Genomic DNA, 20,350 nt, shown 5'->3' with positions numbered 1-20,350 from the left:
ATATTATTCAAGCTATAATCCAATGTCTACCTTTGGTTACATAAATGTAAGGAGTTCTACTCTGTATCTGTCATAACTTGTAAGGAGAAAGGTTTATGAATGCCACTAAAAAGTCAATGCACATAAATAAAAATCGTTTTGTTTTTAGTATTAGTAATGGCTGTATGGTGCAAGGAAGCCTAAGGCTTTTGCTGCACCAGCCAAAAAAAAAAATAAATAAATAAAAATTAAATTAATAAATAAATAATAAAAAAATTTAATAAATAATAATAATCAGAGAAAAGGAAATAGACAACCTATGCATTTCCCTCCTCCCGTAGGTTGGAGGGAAATGCATAGGTTGACCTTTGCATTTTCCCCAAACTGTCAGCCTCTACAACCCATGTAGGTCACTTATTCCAGTAATTTATAACTCGCTGGCTAAAATAAAACTTCCTGCAATCCAGTCTAAACATCTCTCTCCGTAACTTGTATTTATGGCCCCTAATTCTAGGATCATTTATAACTGTGAAAATTTCATCCTCATTCATTTTACTATTGCCTCTCAGAGCCTTAAACACCTCAATCAAGTTGCCTAGTTTCCAAGCTGTGCAACCCACATATTCAAAGTCTTTCCTCATGAGGATGTCCTTTTGCCAATCTCACCATGTTAGTTACCCGTCTCTGGACCCTCTCAAGAAGCTCAATGACTTTTTTTAGGTACAGTCTGCACACTTGAACACAGTATTCCAAGTGTGGTCTAACAATAGCCTTATATAATGGGATCGTGGCGTCTCTATCTCTGCTAGCAAATGTTCGATAAACCATCAATAGGACAACATGGGCCTTCCTTGCAACCTCTCTACAATGCTCGAAGAACTTCATGTCTGACCGTATTGTAACTCCCAAGTCCCTTTCTTCTACTGACTTTAGTGCAACTCCACCAAATGTATAAATTATTTTGGGGTTACTGTTCTCCAGGTTTAAGACCTTCACTTTGCTGGATTAAAGCATAGCTGCCACTTTTCTGACCATCCCTGAAGTCTATCTAGGTCACTGTGAAGAAACTCAGCTTGGTTGTTGTTGTTGTTTGGTTTTTAGGAGCATTAGCAACTAAGGCCATATTGCTCCGGAATATGCGGTGGTGAGGCTCGAACCCCGGTCTACTCAAGAAGCGTGTGGTACGCACTGCTGCTCCTTCCCACCTGGCTACGGAGGCACCAACTCAGCTTGGCAATGATCATTTAATTACTCCACCAATCTTTATATCATCTGCAAATTTAGACATCACATCCTCTATCCCTTCAATGTCATTTAGGAAAATCAAAAACAACAGTGGTCCCAATATTGATCCTTGGGGAACTCCACTTCTTACATTAATCCAATCTGAGAAATAACCATTTTAACACTCCTAAAAATTTAAATTAACTTGTTGTAAAACACTATTTGAAAATGAAACAACTAAATCAATGGCTAGATATAGTCAAGAGTTAAACCAAATCACATAACACAGGCTGAAATCAATAACAGAATTAATTATTTGAAATGAAATACAGTGGTAGGGTTAAAAAGATTCATGACACTGAATTTTTATTAAAGCAAACTAAAATATCTGCAATTATTTGTATATAAATTTTTTTCAAATTAACAACCTTTGCTATTTACACATTTTAATATCAGTTATATGACTCCAAGAAAGATCCTTCAAAGTTCCCCTCCCCTTTAAGTTCCTTAAATGAATTTCTTGTAGCTGGCATAACTTCTGCTTCACTTGAAAATCATAAATGAATTTCTTGTAGCTGGCATAACTTCTGCTTCACTTGAAAATCATCATCACCATCCTTTTAATGAATTATTTAGTTTGGGGGAAAAATAATCACATGACACAGGATTAGGTGAATGAAGAGGATATTGTAAGAAAGTTATAGGGTACAGTCAGTCCTCGTATAACACGTGTTTACACTACACGAATTCGATCATACACGATTTATAAATAGGGGAACGATATCTTATATAACACGAACCGAATTCGCTTATGCACGATTCGCCTTTGTGTTTACAACAAATGGCAGTGGAAATCGGAATCAGCCCAAACTGAACGCAACACGATAGGAATGAAGAGAAGATTCTGAAAATGTATTTGTTTTTTTATATCAGTGAAGGGGAAACACATTTCACCATAATAACGTAAAAACCAACACAATTCCAGTTATCGGTATAATCGCAAATGCAATTAGATCGAGTTTACTACCAGATTCCACCCGCAGAAACGCAACTGGGAATTGTTTTTATTGTTTTATGGTAGTAACCCCTAGAAATGTGCTTTAGTAAAATGTGAAGTGTTAATCTCTGCCTTTACGGTGTTGTTTATTCAGTTGCTACACGCGCGCGCAGCTTTGTTTATGTGTATCAAGCGTGCCTCCTCGTTTTGTAATTGTGCTTTATTCCCTAAAAATGAGTAAAATACTTAAAAGGTGTGAAAAGGGAGCGTCCTGGTGAAGACACTGCAGATTCACAGAGAAAAACAAAAGCAATATTGATAAATAGAGGCGGACTGGGTCAAAAATTCTTACCCGGGAAAATTTATAGTGGCCTCATACTATGGTTTATGGCCAAAATCACACCGGCCTCCGGGGTTTCCCCGGTAAGGCTAATGGCCAGTCCGCCTCTGTCGATAGAGAAAAAATATGAAATTGTGAAACGCTTTGAGCGAAATGAAAGACCATGTGATACTGCACATGCTACAGACCTAAATGAGGCAACGCCGAGAATTACAAAGAATGCAGAGAAAATAAAAACAACTTTCATAGTTGAACAACTCAAAGTGTAATTAAAATCCATTAGATTAAGACACAAAGAATTGGAAGAGATGGAAAGGCTGTCATCTGTTTGGATAGAAAATCAAACAAAAAAGTTTGCTTACGATAGAAGCAAAAGCATTAGCAATATTTTATTACGCAATAGTCGTACTAAAATACGTCAGTATTTTATTACGATTATTTATTGTGTTTGGTAATGTTTTGGTTACAAATGTGTGTTCAATCTTAGGTGGTCGGCACCTAACCCTATTTTTCCCATAGGGCCGGTTGTTTATATTGCACGATTTTGCATTCCACGAGGGTTTCTAGGAACACAACCATCATGCTATACGAGGACTGACTGTATTTGGGGCGCCTCCGTAGCCAGGTGGGCAGGAGCAGCAGTGCGTAGCACACGCTTCTTGATTAGACCGGGGTTCGAGCCCGTCACCACCAAATACGGAGGATGCGGGAAGGTCAGGGAATTACCACCGCATATCCCCGGAGCAATATGGCCTTAGTTGCTAATGCTCCTAAAAACCAAATAACAACAACGACGACTGTATTTGGAAAGGTATTCATAAATTATTGCTGCACAACATGCAGTAGCATTATTGTGTTTCTCAAACTGTGGTTCTTGACCAATTCCAGGGGAAAAACAGTGAAAACTTTTATCAAACATTGAAATGAATGAAAAGTATGCTTATAACTATCTCTGCCATTGTTGCCTGTTCTAGCAGGACAAGGAGAAAAACAAAGGGAATGCCCGCTTTATAGCTTACATTGTCATGAGATGAGGCTAATGTGCTCAGTGATCTCTAGAAATTATCAAAATAATAGACTTGGTATAGTAATGTGTGCTGAAAAAAAAAAAAAAAAAAAAAAAAAACCTACATTGATGACTTCATTTATTAATTTTCTGTTTATACTTCGGCCCGACAACCAAGTCAGTAGAGTTTACAATAAATCGTCAATATTTATCGTATTTAGTAATCACGGGATCGAACCCTGGTCCACTCAAGGAAAGCGTGCTATGCACTCTCGCTCCTGACCACTTGGCTACGTCAATTAATTAGAAGGGTTTTAGTAATATCAGCTCCTTTTACTAAATTGAAAAATAAAACTAATAATGTTAAATTTATTTTCTATTTGGTAGATTTAAGCAGAAACAGATAAAACAAATTATCTAGTTATTAGTGTACATAAATGTTGGGCATAACCGACGTTTGCATTAACTATATTGTTTTCATAACTTGAAGCTTTTGCCGCAGACTTTTATGTCTGGTTATTAATGTAATATAATTAGACTGTGTATTTTGGTGCAATTGCATCATTTATACACAGCTAATTATAGATTAGCAATAGCGGTATCGTTTAAGTTACATCTCATATTGTGAATACATTCACGACGAGTTGCCATGACATTGCACTACTTCGAATAAGTAACGCTTCACCCGAAGGAGAAGACTTGTTACTTACCCAGACGGCACCGTTTCAGGGCTATTTTGTATTTGTGTGGGATAATAACTCGACTATCCAGTTGTCCCTATTAGACTTAGAAAAGCAAAAAGGTAGCGGGAAAGTAATAGTAGGAGTAGAAGAGGAAAAGAAACGGTGTAGAAGAATGAAAGGGACAGTAACTCCTTCAACTCACACCACTCAAAAACTCAAACTCCTCAAATAGATAACGCTTCCCCAGTAGAGAAGGCTGTTGTTACCTATTCTTGGAAACTCCAGACATCATCAGGCTCCCCCGATGCCGTTTCAGGGCTATTTGGCCCTTCTTCGGTGGGTGGGTAGGACCCAAGTGATGAAATGATGACAAAACAGTTGTGAAGTGTATTTCCAAAATATGAGAGATGCCTGATGGTGTATGATATAAGTTAAGACTCTAATGCATTAAGGGCTTAAGCCTCAAGCTGCGAAAGAGATTGGACTATGTGTATTTTAGTGCAATTGCATCAATTATACACGGCTATTATAGATTAGCAAATGTGCAATAGCGGCATCGTTTAAGTTACATCTCATATTGTGAATACCTTCGCGACGAGTTGCCATGACATTGCACTACTTCGAATAAGTAATGCTTCACCCGAAGGAGAAGACTGTTGTTACTTATTCTCAGTGGATACCACCACTCAGATGACACCGTTTCAAGGTTATTGCACTAAAATACACATAGTCTAAGCTGTGTATAAATTATGCACTAAAATACACATAGTCTAATCTCTTTTGCAGCTTGGGGCTTAAGCCCTTAATGAATTAGAGTCTTGTAATATAATTATTACAAGACTTTTAAGAATTACGTCGTAAAACACTGTGTTTATATTTTATTTTAAACATTTTTTTTTTTATTTAAAACATCCATCAGCAAAAATAAAATTACTCAAAGTAAAAAAGATATTTATTTAGGATGAGGCATCCATTACAGAAAATTAAGAATTAGAAATACTATAAAGCAAAGTACATGATACACTATATTCAACTGCATCACCTTTCTACATGGGTATACCCAGGCTGCTGACTGCAGGGGACCCAAAAGTAGACAGTGTAGTGGACAGACAGTAAAGCAAGCTAGCTATTTGAACTGCCAAAGGGCAAATTCCTTGAGGAGCCAAAATATGTAAAAATAAAGGCCTCTCTCAAATTCTCTGTTTTTTTTTTTTTTTTTTTTTCAGTACAATTAGTATATTCTCGCACGCACACACTTAGTCCAGAGTGCTGAAATAAATACTCAACAGAAAGTTAAAAGTCGGAGAATATAAACCAAACCTTGTACGGTATCCAGCACAAGCTTTATATTCTTCATTCACATACTTTAACTTTCTGTTGGCTATTTATTTCAAAACCTGGGTAAGCACTATCTACTTCTATCCAAAAATCTCAACCTAAATTCACCTTCATTCAACAAAATTGCTAGACATTTACCTGTTACTCCATGGAAAATTTTCTAGACAATATAAATATATATAATTATCTCCCTCTCATATTTCATTCCCTTCTATTTTTATACTTATATATAACTACCTTTATCTGCACTCCCCCTCAAAAAGGGGGGAATAATTCTGAATAGTTTAATTCTAATTCTAAATGTACTGTATATAGTATATCACAATGTTTCCCAACCTTTTTTCAGATATGAACCACACTTTTATATAAGTATTAATAAAAGTATTAAACTATACATATGCAAATATATTAATAACTAATATTAAATAAAACAATATGTACTTATACTTAACATACATAGTATACGTTGGGTTGCTATAGGCATACTAATATTTCTCATCACTGTTAATTAAATTATTTCCTACTACAAAAAATCTTTTTTTATTGTCAAGTTCAGTGGACCACCAGTTGGGAAACACTGGTATCCTTAGTAAACATATTGTTATATTACAATTCAGAATAGTTTATTATATATATTACTTCCTACTGTTTCATTATTTGATTTTTAATTCTAATTTTAATTCATAATTTTACATTCAATTAACTTTCACATGTTAAAAATTATTTTACCTAGGAAAAATAACTCCTTGGAGATTTTTGGAAGGTCTGGTGGTAAAGCTAAAAGCTGAACAGGTTGACATGATGAACAAACAAACAAAAAAAAATAAAAAAATATATATATATACAGTTGGACCCCTATATAACAAAATCGATTGTTCCCTTGAAAAAATTCGTTATACCGAAATTTCATTATAAAGAAATATGACCTTTTCAACAATGAAAAATACTGTAAATTCAGAAACAGCCAAAGATGGGAAAGAAGTAGGAATGAATAAATTTTCTAACATTTTAAAACAATTTATTAATACATACATATTAAGAAATGATTACTTAGATGATGGCCACAATTTATTAGTACACTTTTAAGAATTATGTCGTAAAATATTTGGTTATTTTTTTGTTCTACACTGTTCATAAAACTTTTTACATTTGTTTAAACTTTAAACACGTATTTTCTGTTATATTTTCTTCCCGCTGAAGATCTCGATGCAAAGTTTCAAATGCTGCCAACATTTGTTTGGAAGGTTTAATATTGCCCTCATTTTCATTCAACTCATTGTTAATATTGTCACTAGTTCTTTAAATATGCTCCAAAATGTTGGAGTCACTCGGATATTCAGGTACTATGACATCATTATCAACTCCTAAAAATTCGTCAAGAACAAGTTTTCCACTGATCAAACCTAGCTGGGAACTCTTCCCAAGATTGCTCAATGTCTTCTAGTAGTTCATCCCTCTCATCTTTGTTAATTAGCACTTTTGCGAAACAATTCTTAATTGTTGTTTCCATCACATCTTGACTCCACACTTTCGCCACCTCTGATATGCACATCCACAAATCTATAAGTTGGTTAGTTTCTATTCTCAGTATAATTTTTTTCAGTATATGCCTCTAGTAGTGCATTTTCAAATTCTTGATAATGCCTTGTTCCATTGGCTGCAGTTAATACGAATTATTCAGAAGGAAGAAAACAAGCTCCACCCTTGTAAGTTTCAAAATTACGGAGTGAAGGTCAGTAGGGCAGTTGTTGACAATCAATGCGATTTTTCTGTTTTCTTTCCTCATCTTTCTATTGAAATTTAAAATCCACTGCTCAAAAATTTTGTTTGTCATTCAAGGTTTTTTGTTGTTGTGGTAGTAGTAGTAGTGGCATATGATGCAAGAAAGAAAGTGTATGAGCTTATGCAGCATCAGCCAAAAAAAAAAAAAAAAAAAATCACACCATTCCCTCCAAATGCCTGTCCAATTCCTCCTTAAATTTATTTAACCTATCAACTTCCACAACAACAGATGGAAGTTTGTTCCAGCAATTAACCAACCACTGGCTAAAGGCAAATTTCCACACATCTTTTCTACATCTGTCTTTTCTTAATTTGAATTTATGCCCCCTTAGGTTCGTAATCTGAACAAGTGGAAGAATCCCATCAGAATTCAGTGTGCTCAACCCATTCAAGGCCTTATACACCTTTGTCAAATCACCTCACAGGTGCCTAGTCTCCAGCCGCTGCAATTTGCAGAACTTAAGCCTCTCTTGGTAAGAGGATCCCTTCATTCCACTCACCAATCTTGTTGCCCTTCTCTGTACACGCTCAAGAAAATCTATATCCTTCCTAAAATGAGGCCTCCACACCTGTACGCAGTACTCAAGGTGTGGCCTGACCATTACCTTATACAAAGGGACAATCACCTCCTTTTCCCTGCTAGCAAAATTCCTATATATCATTGACAAAATCCCATGACCTGACCTGGCAGCCTGTCTGCATTGCTCAGAAAACTTCATATCTGACTGCACAATTACTCCCAGGTCTTTTTCATTTTCTATCAACTTAAGTGTAGTACCACACAGTTGGTATGTTTCTCTGGGGTTACTTCTACCCATATGCAGTACTTTGCATTTCTCAAGGTTCAACTTCAGTTGCCACTTCTTAGCCCATCTGCCCAAATTATCTAGATCCTGTTGCAGCAGCACACTGCGATTAACAACCGTGCAAACTTCGACACTAAACCTGATATACCTTCATCAATATCATTGATAAATAAACAAAACAACAGAGGACCCAACACCGATCCGTGTGGGACTCCACTAATAACATTAGTCCACGAAGAGCAGCACCCATTAATTACCACTCTCTGTCTTCTCCCACACAACCATCCTTTTATCCATTGTAGCAAATTACCCTAAATACCATTCTGCTCCAATTTGTACAATAGTCTGCCATGTGCAACAGTGTCAAAAGCTTTCCTGAAATCCAAATATATGATATCAGAATTATTTTTTGCATCCAGTTCCTTTGTAACCACATCATAATATCCTATCAAATTTGTCAGACAAGACTTTTCCTTAACAAACCCATGCTGTGTCTGAATTATTGCTGCAGTCTTGTCTAGATGATCCTGCAATGCATCTTTAACCAGTGATTCCATTATTTTACCCAGAACAGAAGTTAAACTAACTGGGCTGTAATTACTCGTGTCACTCTTCAATCCCCCTTTGTGAATTGGGGATACATTTGCACATCTCCAGTCCATGAGGACCTCCCCTGAGTTCAAGGATGCTCTCATAATTATAGCTAAGGGTTTGCTTAGTTGCTTTGCCGCCTCCTTTAATATAACTGGATAGATCCCATCCACCCCAGGTGCCTTTCTTATGTTTAACTTCAACAATTTCTCCTCCACTTTGCTTTCAGTTATTACAAAATCATTAAGCACCCTGCTACAATTTGATAACCTTCTGCCATTTTCAAACCTTAACTCCTCATGTGTGAATGTAGATGCAAAATACTCATTCAGTTTGTTTGCTATCTGAGCAGGATCATCAACAGTGGAACCATCGATATCAAGTGGACCAATCAGATTCATCCCCTTCATTTTAGCGTTTATATAAGTAAAGAAATCCTTGCTGTTTTTCTTAGCATCTTTTGCCACAGATTTCTCGTAATCTGCCTTCACCTGCCTAACCTCCTTTGTGACCTGATTACAGACTAACTTATATCTGCCATAGGCTTCTGAGTCGCTTGATAATTTTTTTCTGTGTCACAAGTCTCACTAGTTCATTTGATAACCATTTAGGCCTACCTTGAACAATATTTCTTAATTGGTATGAAACTTTTAGTAGCATCCACGATTAATTCCTTGAATGCTTCCCACTTAGAATTTACTGTTGGTAACATTGTCAGTTGATCCCACTATACAGAATTTAAAAACTGTCTTAGGCCACTGTACTCACCTTTACGGAAGCAAAAACATTTTCCTTTACCCCTGATGGTAATTATATCTTTAAGTAAATCACACATCAGTACACTGTAATCACTGCCATCTAGTGGTTCCTTTATCTGCAAATTTTTAATACACGAATGATAACTGCTGATAACCAGATCAAGAGTATTACCCTCTCTGGTTGCCTCTCGAACATGCTGCACCAGAAAACAATCATCCAATAAATAAAAAAAGTCTTACTAGTGTGTGAGTGACCAACCCACAAGTTCCAGTCAATATCTGGGAAGTTAAAATCCCCCATTATAAGACATTCTGATTTACTAGCCCACTCTATTTCTCTGTACAATTGTTCATTGTACTAATTCGAGTCATTAGGCCTATAACACACTCCTAATCTTATTTTTGTTTTCACAGTGCTTAGGTCACACCAAACTGACTCAACAGTGCACTGTTCATCTATATCAACTGGATGCACTTCTTTTGATTTTATGTTTTTCTTAATTAACAGCAGAACACTACCTCCTTTCCTAATCTGTCATTGACAAAATAAACTATCCTGTTTATCCTTCCTATACACATTGTACTCCACAAATTCCAGTTCTTCTTTCCTTATATCTGTGTGATTACGTCTCTGCTATCCCCCTTTGACAATATCCGCCTTTGATGTCTTGACGAGCACTTCAAATTCATCAAATTTATTTACTATACTTCTAGCATTGGTATACATGCAGATATACATGCACCTATTCTTATTCTTGGTTACCCTAACATATCCCATATACCCGCCTGTTTCACGATGACTGTCATCAGTCCTTGAAACCCCCAACATCCCTCGCTCCAGGTCCCTACTTATTCTAATAGAAGTTGTGCAAGAATCACCTTCACCTCTGCCTGTGGCTACTTTTTACCTTTTAGTCTGTGAATCCCCCCCCAAGCAATCAGTTTTCCGACCCACCTAACACTGCCTCGATAGCATCAGCAAATATTCTTGCACCCTTTCTATTTAAGTGTATCCCATCCCTGTAGAAGCAGTCTCTCCTTTTAACAAGCATAGACAACGCTGAAAAAAATTCTACCCCTTGAGCCTTGCACAATCTTTCAGGGCCGAATTGATTGACAAGGCACTCATCATGTATTCCCTCCTATCGTGTCTGGGCAGAATTGCAGACACTTTCAAATTTAACCGTCTCACGACTTTTTTGCAACATTGACCTGTACTCGTTAAGTAAATCTGCAGATCTCCTACTCTTAAGTCATTGGTGCCAACATGTACAACAATATCACGCTTTGTGCCCTTAAAAGATGATATATGCTTCACAACATCATCAACTTTTGCCCCTGGCAGACATACCCTGGTCCTGTTCCATCTATCCTTTTTACACAATATATTTCCCGTCTCCCTGACAATAGAGTCACCAACAATAACTAGTTCCTTTGGAACCAGCGCATTCTGCCTTGGAAATTGCCGCTCTGTTGCCTGATGCCCAGGAGTGAGCTCTGGCATTGAGTTGGGCAGCTCAGAGCTTGATGGGCCCCTCATAATAATTTCTTTGAGGGCATCTACCCTACACCTCAAGCTCTAATAGACGCCCAGTGGAACGCTGAGTTGATGCCTAATTTCTAGACACTCTGCACCTGGCACACACAAAGACATCCTCCTCGGCTAGATCACATTCTGTTCTGTTCCAGAGAGTTCGGAAACATTTCACAAGTTGCACATTTTTTTAGGCTGTGATGTGTTGGAGAATTTCCCCCCTCACTTCTCTCCCGAGTCACAGCACTCCTGCCACTTTGTGCCCGTTGCTTTGCTGCTCTAGTCTGAGGCATGATATTTTAAATTAATAAGATCAATAAATTTAATTAATTAATTTTCAATACTACGCTATATAATAGAATCCTAAATGAAGTGATATTATGCTATATAATTATATGTTAGAGCTGCCTAGTTACCACAATTAAAAATTTGAATTCCCTACTACTCTATACAAAAACAATGGCTGCAGGATATGAACGAAATAGCGGTTTTACGTATATTAAGTAGTAATCTACAAAAACTCTTTATCTAAATTTAAAATAATTAGCGTAACAATAACTATAAGACTATGTTTAAAGTACAATATAAAATAACAATTAGGTAAATAAAAAGGCAAACACTTATCGCTTTTTCGGAGCCTGTAATTCACAGCTGTAATTTTTAAAGAGAGTCAGCGCCCTCTCTTAGTCCAACTCTAACGACTTTACTCCTTTGAAACATCGGGGTTGTTTACTTTTGCCTATTACCAAAAGCTTCAGTTTTTCATTACCAGCCATATTTGCAACCAAGAATGTAATTTTCTCCTTACTATTTTTACAACCTAAACATTTATCACCTTTAAAAAGGCACCTTCATAGCCAGGTGGACAGGAGCAGCAGTGCATAGCATACGCTTCTTGATTACACCGGGGTTTGAGCCCGTGAGCTGCCAAATATGGAGGATGCGGAAAGATCAGGGAATGACCACCGCATATCCCCGGAGAAATATGGCCTTAGTTGCTAATGCTCCTAAAAACCAAATAACCTTTAAAAGTCAGTGTCTTGTTCGGCAAACATTTAAAAAAATAGACCTGTTTCATCAATGCTGAATATGGTTTTGGACTCGTAGCCCTCCATAATTTTTTTCAAAAAACTGTTTCTTTCCAATGGGTATAGTCTTCTTCGATTGCAACTCCACTTTCATCATAAATAACTTTTTCAAGTAAGCCATGACGCTTTTTAAATTTGTCCAGCCAACCGGAACTGGCTTGGAATGTTTTGTGCCCCAGAAAAGATGCATACTCCGTAGCCTTTTATTTAATTAATAGCCCTGATATCAGAATGTTTTGGTCTCGAATCAACTTCATCAACTTAAAATCTGCTTCATCTACATCTTCCCAAAGGCATAATTTCGCACGCTTCTAACTTGGTCCCGTTTCCTCAAACAGTTTGAGAATCGAAACAGGGTTTTTCAGAATGACTGACACTCTATGCAGGGACATCAAATTTTAAAGCTATTTCTTTTTTTTAATGTTGCGATCTACACTACTAAGCACTTCCACTTTTTCACACTACACTCAAGGATTTCCTCCTAGACACTAAGGTTTTGCACAGCAGTTAAAACTAAGCTGAAATTAGGGACTACTTGTAGTTACCATGTAAACAGAGACAGGTAAAAATTGAGTGAAAGTGTGGATGACTAATTTCTTTGAAACAACAGATGAATTTCTGAGATAAAGGAAAATCACTCTCTCCTAATTCTCTAATAGGATGCTTATGGTAGAAAATAAGTTGACCAGAGCCAATGTCTGCATCCGGAATATTCCTTAATCTTTGCCAATGACTGTGGACTGACCAGTGGGACTTCTCCGCATAGTAGTGTATAAGTTGTATAGGTTTTACTTATTTTTTGCCATTGCTGACCCACTGCTAGGCAAAGGCCTCTCCCAAGCTTCCATCTTTTTCTTTCAACAGCATCAGCTTTTTGCCTAAAGGTCAGAGGTGCGAACAATCTGTACCCAGGTCTCTCGAAATCAGTTTGTTATACGGAAATTTTCTTCATTACATGGAAACTATTTTCAATGTAATGACCAAGGGGAAATCAAAAAAGTTTGCTACATAGAAAATTTTGCTTTATGGAAGTTCGTTTAAGAGAGGTCCGACTGTATTTATAATTTGATAAGAAGCAAGGCAAAGTATAACACAGCACAAAAGAAAACAATGTTTTAGGTTCAGCAATCCCAGAGTGTTCTGCAGCACCAGTCAGTTTTGTTGTTGTTGTTGTTATTTGGTTTTTAGGAGCATTAGCAACTAAGGCCATATTGCTCTGGGATATACGGTGGTCATTCCTGGACCTTTCCGCATCCTCCGTATCTGGTGGTGACGGGCTCGAACCCTGGTCTAATCAAGAAGCGTGTGCTATGCACTACTGCTCCTTCCCACCTGGCTACGGAGGAGCACCAGTCAGCTTCAACTCTTCAGTGACATTTCATCTCCTTAAGTTCTATCCTCCTTGTAGAGAGAACAGAATGATCCCACCTGCCTACTTTCAAGGTTGAACTTCTTGTCCATGCCTAATTAGTTGTGCTGGACTGTGTTTGTGCTCAGTTTGTCTTGACTAATGTGTTTGCTTCATATTTTCATGTTATTTGGCATGGCATTGCTTATATTTATAAATTTGCAGTTCTCATTGTTACCATTGTGTTATTATTTCAGTATCACAAAAATAGAGCAATAGCTCAAAAGTGATACAGGTGCTTACACTGAAAAATAAAAGTAGTAATGTAAATTGCAACATAAAAGTACAGCACAACCCCATTTATCTGACTATAAGGGACTGACGACCTACAGACATATCTGATGGGTCATCAGTCGATAATCTGGACAGTAAAATTAACTTATTTCATTCATAACAGGTGCTTACACTTAAACAAATATGTATTTTAAACTAATTTATTATCAATTAGATATTATGTGTAAAGTATTTAAATATTATTTACAGAAAAAATATGTATTTCATATATTTAGATGAATTTAAAAAAATAAAAATAAAAAATAAAATAATAATTGCTTGAATTTAACCTTTATTAAAAAAAGAAAATTCCCACATCACTTGTCCATTCCCTCAATATTAATACATGCATACCTCTGTTAACGTTCCTCTGATAACGTAACTTCGATATAACAAAGTCCGCAATTTCAAGCCCCATTTAACATAAAAAAAATATTCCAGTTTAATCACCTGAAATCTAAACAAACTGAAGAAATTACAGAAACCTTTGGGGCTTCTCGTGGTTGGTTCGAGAAATTTAAAAAACGGGCCAGGATTCATAGTGTAAAGTTAACAAGAGAAGTTTCCAGAAAAACTAAAGGAAATAACTGAACGTGAAAATTTTCCACCAAATTTGGTGTTCAATGGTGATGAAAGCGGTTTGTTCTGGAAACGGCTACCAACAAAAAGCTTCATTTCTATTGAAGAAAAATCAGTTGCTGGGTTCAAAGCAGCCAAAGACCGTTTAACGTTACACTATGGATCAAATGCCTCTGGCGATTATAAATTAAAATTGTTATTAGTTTACCAATCAGAAAATCCAAGGGCGTTAAAAGGTAACATAAAAATGAATTTACCTGTAATATGGAAAGCAAATAGAAAAGCATGGGTTACCAAGGAGTTATTTACTGATTGGTTTGTTAACCACTTTTGTCCTGAAGTAAAACGATATTGTCAAAAAAACAACTTTGAAGAAAAAGCTCTTTTGTTGTTAGACAATGCTCCGGGACATCCTACTGATCTTAACACATTGGACACATGCATTCCTGTTAAAGTTGCGTTTCTTCCAGCAAACACAACTTCCCTGCTTCAACCATTGGATTAGGGAGTAATAGCATCATTTAAAGCTTATTATCTGCGTCGAACATTAAGCAATTTAACTGAACTAGAGGATAAAGAGGAAATGACAGTTAAAACTTTTTGGAAAAACTACACCGTTATAAACGCAATTGAAAACATTGATAGTTCTTGGGAAGAAGTCACTAAGAAATGCTTACATGGAGTTTGGTGCAAAATATGGCCAGAAGTCGTACTAGAAGAAGAAAATAACATCCAAGAAATTAGAAATGAAGTTATCCAGATGGCTCAATCAATAGGTTTCGAAAATGTCGATGAAGAGGTTGTTAGAAATTTATTGAATGCAGAAGATGATGGTTTTTCAGTGGAAGATTTAGAAAACCTTGTTAGCAACGAAGACAAAGTTAAAGCAGTTCCTGCTGAAAAAGTGTTAACAACCAAAGATTTAAAAAGGTGCTTAAATGACATTGAAAACGTAAAGCATAAGCAATCAACTTTAAACTCATATTTTAAAATGTGATTTCACTTTGTATGTAAGTTGACTGTTTATTTAATAAAACTTTTCTTTGTTCGAAAAAAAAGCTTTTCATTTTCTTTACGTAGGAACGTATCCCTATTCTGGCCATAGTATTTTTACCTCTGAAAACGAAGTTTCGCTTAACGAAGTAATTTCGTGGAATGCATCCTATTCGTTATTCGAGGTATGCCTGTAATTGTTTTTTCTTGAATTTATTCAAACTACCCACTTTCATAACAACAGATAGAAGTTTGTTCAAAACTTCAAACAATCAATCACCTGCAGGCTGAGGGCAAACTTCTGCACATCTACTCTGCAACCATTCTTCCTTAATTTGAATTTATGTCCTCTCATGTGTAGTCTGAGCAAGAGGAAAAAATGTCATCAGCATTTAGCTTACTCAATCAATTCAAGGCCTTAAACACCTGGATCAGATCTTGCAGGTGCCTAGTCTCCAGGCACTGCAATTTGAAGAACTGAAGCCTTTCTTGGTAAGACCTTTTTTGTTTCCCCCAACAATCTTGTTACCCTTCTCTGTACCTGTTCCAGCAGATCTATATTCTTCCTAAAATGAGGCTTCCAGACTTGTATGCAGTAGTCAAGATATGGCCTAACCACTGCCTTGTACAATGGGATAATCACTTGTTTATTCCTGCTAGGAAATTTCCTATATATCATTGACAAAACCTCATGAGATATCCTGGCAGCCTGCCTGCATTGCTTGAAGAACTTCATATCTGACTGCACAATTATCCACAGGTCATTTTCATTTTCCACTACTCTGAGTGTAACCTACACAGCTGGTTTGTTAATCTGGGATTATTACTACCTGTATACAGTATTTTGTATTTGTCAATGTTAAGCTTCAGCTGCCATTTCTCAGCCCATCCCCCTAATTTTTCTATATCTTGTTGTAGTAACATACCTTGATTACTCTCATCAACCTTTGCACTATCTGCAAACTTAGGCATTAAGTGTGATATGCCTTCATCGATATCATTAATATAATTAATAATATTAATTATCAATATCATTTAATTAACAGATGACTTCAGGTCCGAAGGATTTAACAATCCTGTCAAAGTCAGTCACATTTTCCATCAAGATTTTCAAAATACTGTATACTGGGTTGTACTTGGTCTCAACTCTGCTAACCACTAAATGACATCTTTGACATAAATAAAAATACATATTTATTTATTTCAGGACTCAGTCAAATTCTATGATTGTTTTTGAAACATGAATCAAAAGTGTTAACCAGTATCTTCTTTTTGGACAGTCACATTCAAGGTGTAAAATAAACATTTAATATCACCTTGGACATTAACAATCAAAACAAGAGCTTTGTGCGTGGGAGAAAAATTTTGGCTATTAAGGAATTCCTTTGCTTCAGGAACAAATTGATTCTTGAAATAAGTAAGAATCCATCCAATCACTGCATTATGATGATGATAGGACTGTAGAAGAGAACTGGTACTACTAAAATTTTTAAATTCTGTTGGCTTTCAGGATTTTCCTACAACTCAGTGTAAGTTTAAATGTTTCAGCAACATTGTGTCTGTAGATAGAACAGTTAAGCATTCTTTGTTTCTTATATCCTCTAGCCACTGCTTATGTTTTAGCTAACAAATTTTAATTGGCACCATTTAATAACAGACTGGTTTCATCACAATCAAATATTTCATGAAGAGAGAAACTGCCTTCTTTAGCAATTTTTAAAATTTATTTGTTAAATTTTAGGGCAGTAGGGGCATTCCCTGAAAACTGTTCCCTGGTGATCATTAGTTGAATGTCATGCCTCTTCCATCTACCCAGCCAGCCCTCACCAGTAGATGTTTTGACACCACCTAAATACTGGGTGAATTGAATTTCAAGGTTTTGGCTTTTAAAATTGGTCCAGATGTAGAGTAACCATTTTCTCTTTCATGCAAATTGTAAACTGTAATGTGAAGTTGAAATTTGTGATTTTCTCAAAACACACAACATCAATCTTCAATTTTTGCAACAGTTCTGCATCTAGTCTCCCATTGTTACTAAGCCAACACCTAATTCTAAGGAAATTTTGGTCACCAATTCACCTTTATCAACTCTCTTCAGTGTTCCAAATTTGTTTATAAAGTCACTAAAAGAGTACAACTGCAATAAGAGTACATTTTAATAAAGTTTTACTATCTTTTATCTTATTGCAGTATACTACAATAAGATTTCAAAAGATTACTATTATAAAAAAAAAAAAAATTCTTCATACATAAATTATTTACTAATATGATAACCTATAATAACATAACTAAATTAAATTTTATATAATTATGTTAAATGTTATTTGTAACTATTTACCTTTGTATTTATGAAAATTTCAACATCTTCCATGATTTTTTATTAATAAACATCTATTATTTCCCCTTTGATAAACCTCATGACTATCTTAAAAAGTTATCCATTGGATAACCCAGGGTGTCAGGTAATTGAGGATTCTACTGTGATAAAATTCGGAATACCAACATAATCATAAAAAATGAACACGAATCCAGTGCAAATACTAAATGAGCATCTGTAAGTGCTGTGACAAGCAGATCAAAGAGGGTAATGATGCTGCACAAGCAGCCAAAAAAGAAAAGTATGAACAGAAAGTATAACAACAAACACCTGAAAATGGGATTTCATTGGATCATCAATCCACTTGCCTCTAGTCAGTGGTACATTTGCATAACAGACACTTTCTCAAATAATGCCGTCAAAAGCTTTTGTGGCATTTTCAAACAAAACACAACTCATTGGTAAACCAATCAAGTTTTTATAGAAATAACACTTTCCATGCAAAAATCAATTACTTTTGTCAATAAGGGAAGAGAAGGCACCAAACTACAGAGGAATAAGTCAAAGTCTCACTCCTTACAAAAATACAAGTAAAAGTCAAACTACCACTAAGGAGCTTATAAAGCCAGCCACAAAGTTAGCCAAATGTTATGCTCAGAGAGAAGGCAAAATGAACTACTGTCAGAATTCCTTTGTCAAATAACACTAGAAAAGCAATGGCACACAACATGGGGGATCAATTATTGCCACACACACATGCTAGTAAATATTTCAATTCATAGATGGACGAAACTACTGAGTGTGCTGAGTCATACTCAGCACATAACACGTGGGCTATGTGAAGTGGAGAAGTGCCTGACTCTTTATTCCGCTTATCACTGCAAACCCATTCCACAGGAGAAGAAATTTTCTATTTAGTTAAAAATAATTCTGTGAGCTGTGATGTGGAATGGAAAGGTTGTGGTAGAATCGGCACTGATGGTGCACCAACTGAGCGTGCAGTAAGGACATTGCTTTGCATGTAGAAGAGGTTGCACCCTCTTACCTTTAAAATGATCAAAATGAGAATTTAAAATGATGATTAAATGGCAGCTGTTACGGAAACCAGTGTCCAGATTAATACATGTACAGTCAGCAATCCTAATATATATACGCAAGTGCATGTTGCAAATCTAAAGTAGTACTTTGAGTATTTAAGTCCAGATTTTTCTTTTCTCACTCTCTCCTTGAAGTTAACTTACCTCAACTTTTACGCTGTTTTCAAAGACTGTCTGCGCTTTATGGGAAAGCTGTGCAAATGCTGCGCTTAACGCTGTCATCTTTTGCCTACCCTCGAATGTAATTTCACACTGATCTTCGTCGACCTCACCCAGCAAGATATCCAAATCCACAAATGCTTTATCAAATTCCTTTTCCAGTAATTCTATCCATTTGATCCCCATCATACCAGTAGACATATTTGTTTAATAAAACACCAATAACGTTTCACGTTATCAAAACAACTTGTCAAATTCTATCCGGCGTTTAACAAAATATTTCACACATGCGCATGTGGCACGAAGCTATAGATAAACATATCAGAAAACAATTGAGTAGAAAATGTCTTAAGTTTTAAATTAGAAATTTACCAAGTCCAAAAGCAAAAAATAAGCAAAAAAATAATAATAATACATAAGCAAAACAATAAATAATAATATGTGTGTGTGTGGCAAACAAGCAGCACCTGTCATTATATTGGTGGCATGTGTTTAGCAGAATTTATCTTCATTAAAATGAAGTTTCGGATTTTATTATTATTATTGCTCTCATATTATTTCTCCCTGATTGGAGGATTCCACTCCGTGACGGGTACTGCTACAAAGTACACAGGGTGGTTGTAAAGTCTGGTGTTAATGTTGATCGAGGAACTCTCTGACTATCCTACAGGTGCTCAGGATTGCGACTCTCTGGAGTTCCATGTTGGTGTTCTCTGGGAGACCTATGGCTCCTCGGCTGCTATGTAGAGTCTTTCACATCATACCGGTGGATGACACTATGATCGGGATGGTCGATAATTCTTGCATATCCCACATCTCCCTGACCTCATGTCTCAGGTTCGTGTACTTCCTAATTTTTTCCTCATGGGTTTTCTAGATATTGTTACTGTTGGGCATCACAATGTCAATCAGGTAGGTAGCCTTTTCCATCTTGTCCACAAAGGTTATGTCCGGTCTGTTGTGCGGGATGGTCTTATCCCTTATTATGGCGCGTTCCCAGTACAGTACAATTCTGTACAATGGAATCAACTGATGATGTTACCAACAGTAAATTTTAAGTGGGAAGCATTCAAGGAATTAATCGTTAGTTTAACTTCTGTTCCGGGTAAAATAATGGAGTCACTGGTTAAAGATGCATTGCAGGATCATCTAGACAAGACTGCAGCAATAGTTCAGACACAGCATGGGTTTGTTAACGGAAAGTCTTGTCTGACAAATTTGATAGGATATTATGATGTTGTTACAAAGAAACTGGAAGCAAAAAATAATTTTGATATCATATATTTGGATTTCAGAAAAGCTTTTGACCCTGTTGCGCATGGAAGACTATTGTACAAATTGGAGCAGAATGGTATTGAGGGTAAGTTGCTACAATGGATAAAAGGATGGTTAAGTGCG

At 36.3% G+C, this 20,350-nt stretch overlaps 1 protein-coding gene across 2 annotated transcripts in view; it reads right to left on the bottom strand.

Annotated features, from left to right (window-relative positions):
- Positions 1-19,227, bottom strand: part of LOC150081389 (Golgi-associated PDZ and coiled-coil motif-containing protein-like) — a 151,226-nt gene extending 131,999 nt beyond the window's left edge. The window contains exon 1 of one of the 2 annotated variants that reach the window (XM_090379255.1): positions 18,938-19,227. In XM_090379255.1, the coding sequence (XP_090235381.1) occupies positions 18,938-19,153 (216 nt within the window). In that variant the 5' untranslated portion in view covers positions 19,154-19,227. The remainder of the gene's footprint in view (positions 1-18,937) is intronic. The other variant, XM_090379256.1, reaches the window with a different exon arrangement.
- Positions 19,228-20,350: the final 1,123 nt, after the last annotated feature.

This window comes from Mastigoproctus giganteus, chromosome 8 (assembly GCF_048544385.1).
Source record: "Mastigoproctus giganteus isolate SK-2022 chromosome 8, ASM4854438v1, whole genome shotgun sequence".
NCBI lineage: Eukaryota > Metazoa > Arthropoda > Arachnida > Uropygi > Thelyphonidae > Mastigoproctus > Mastigoproctus giganteus.
The sequence above is the reverse complement of the archived record's forward strand: the minus strand, read 5'-3'. Positions and strand labels throughout refer to the sequence as shown.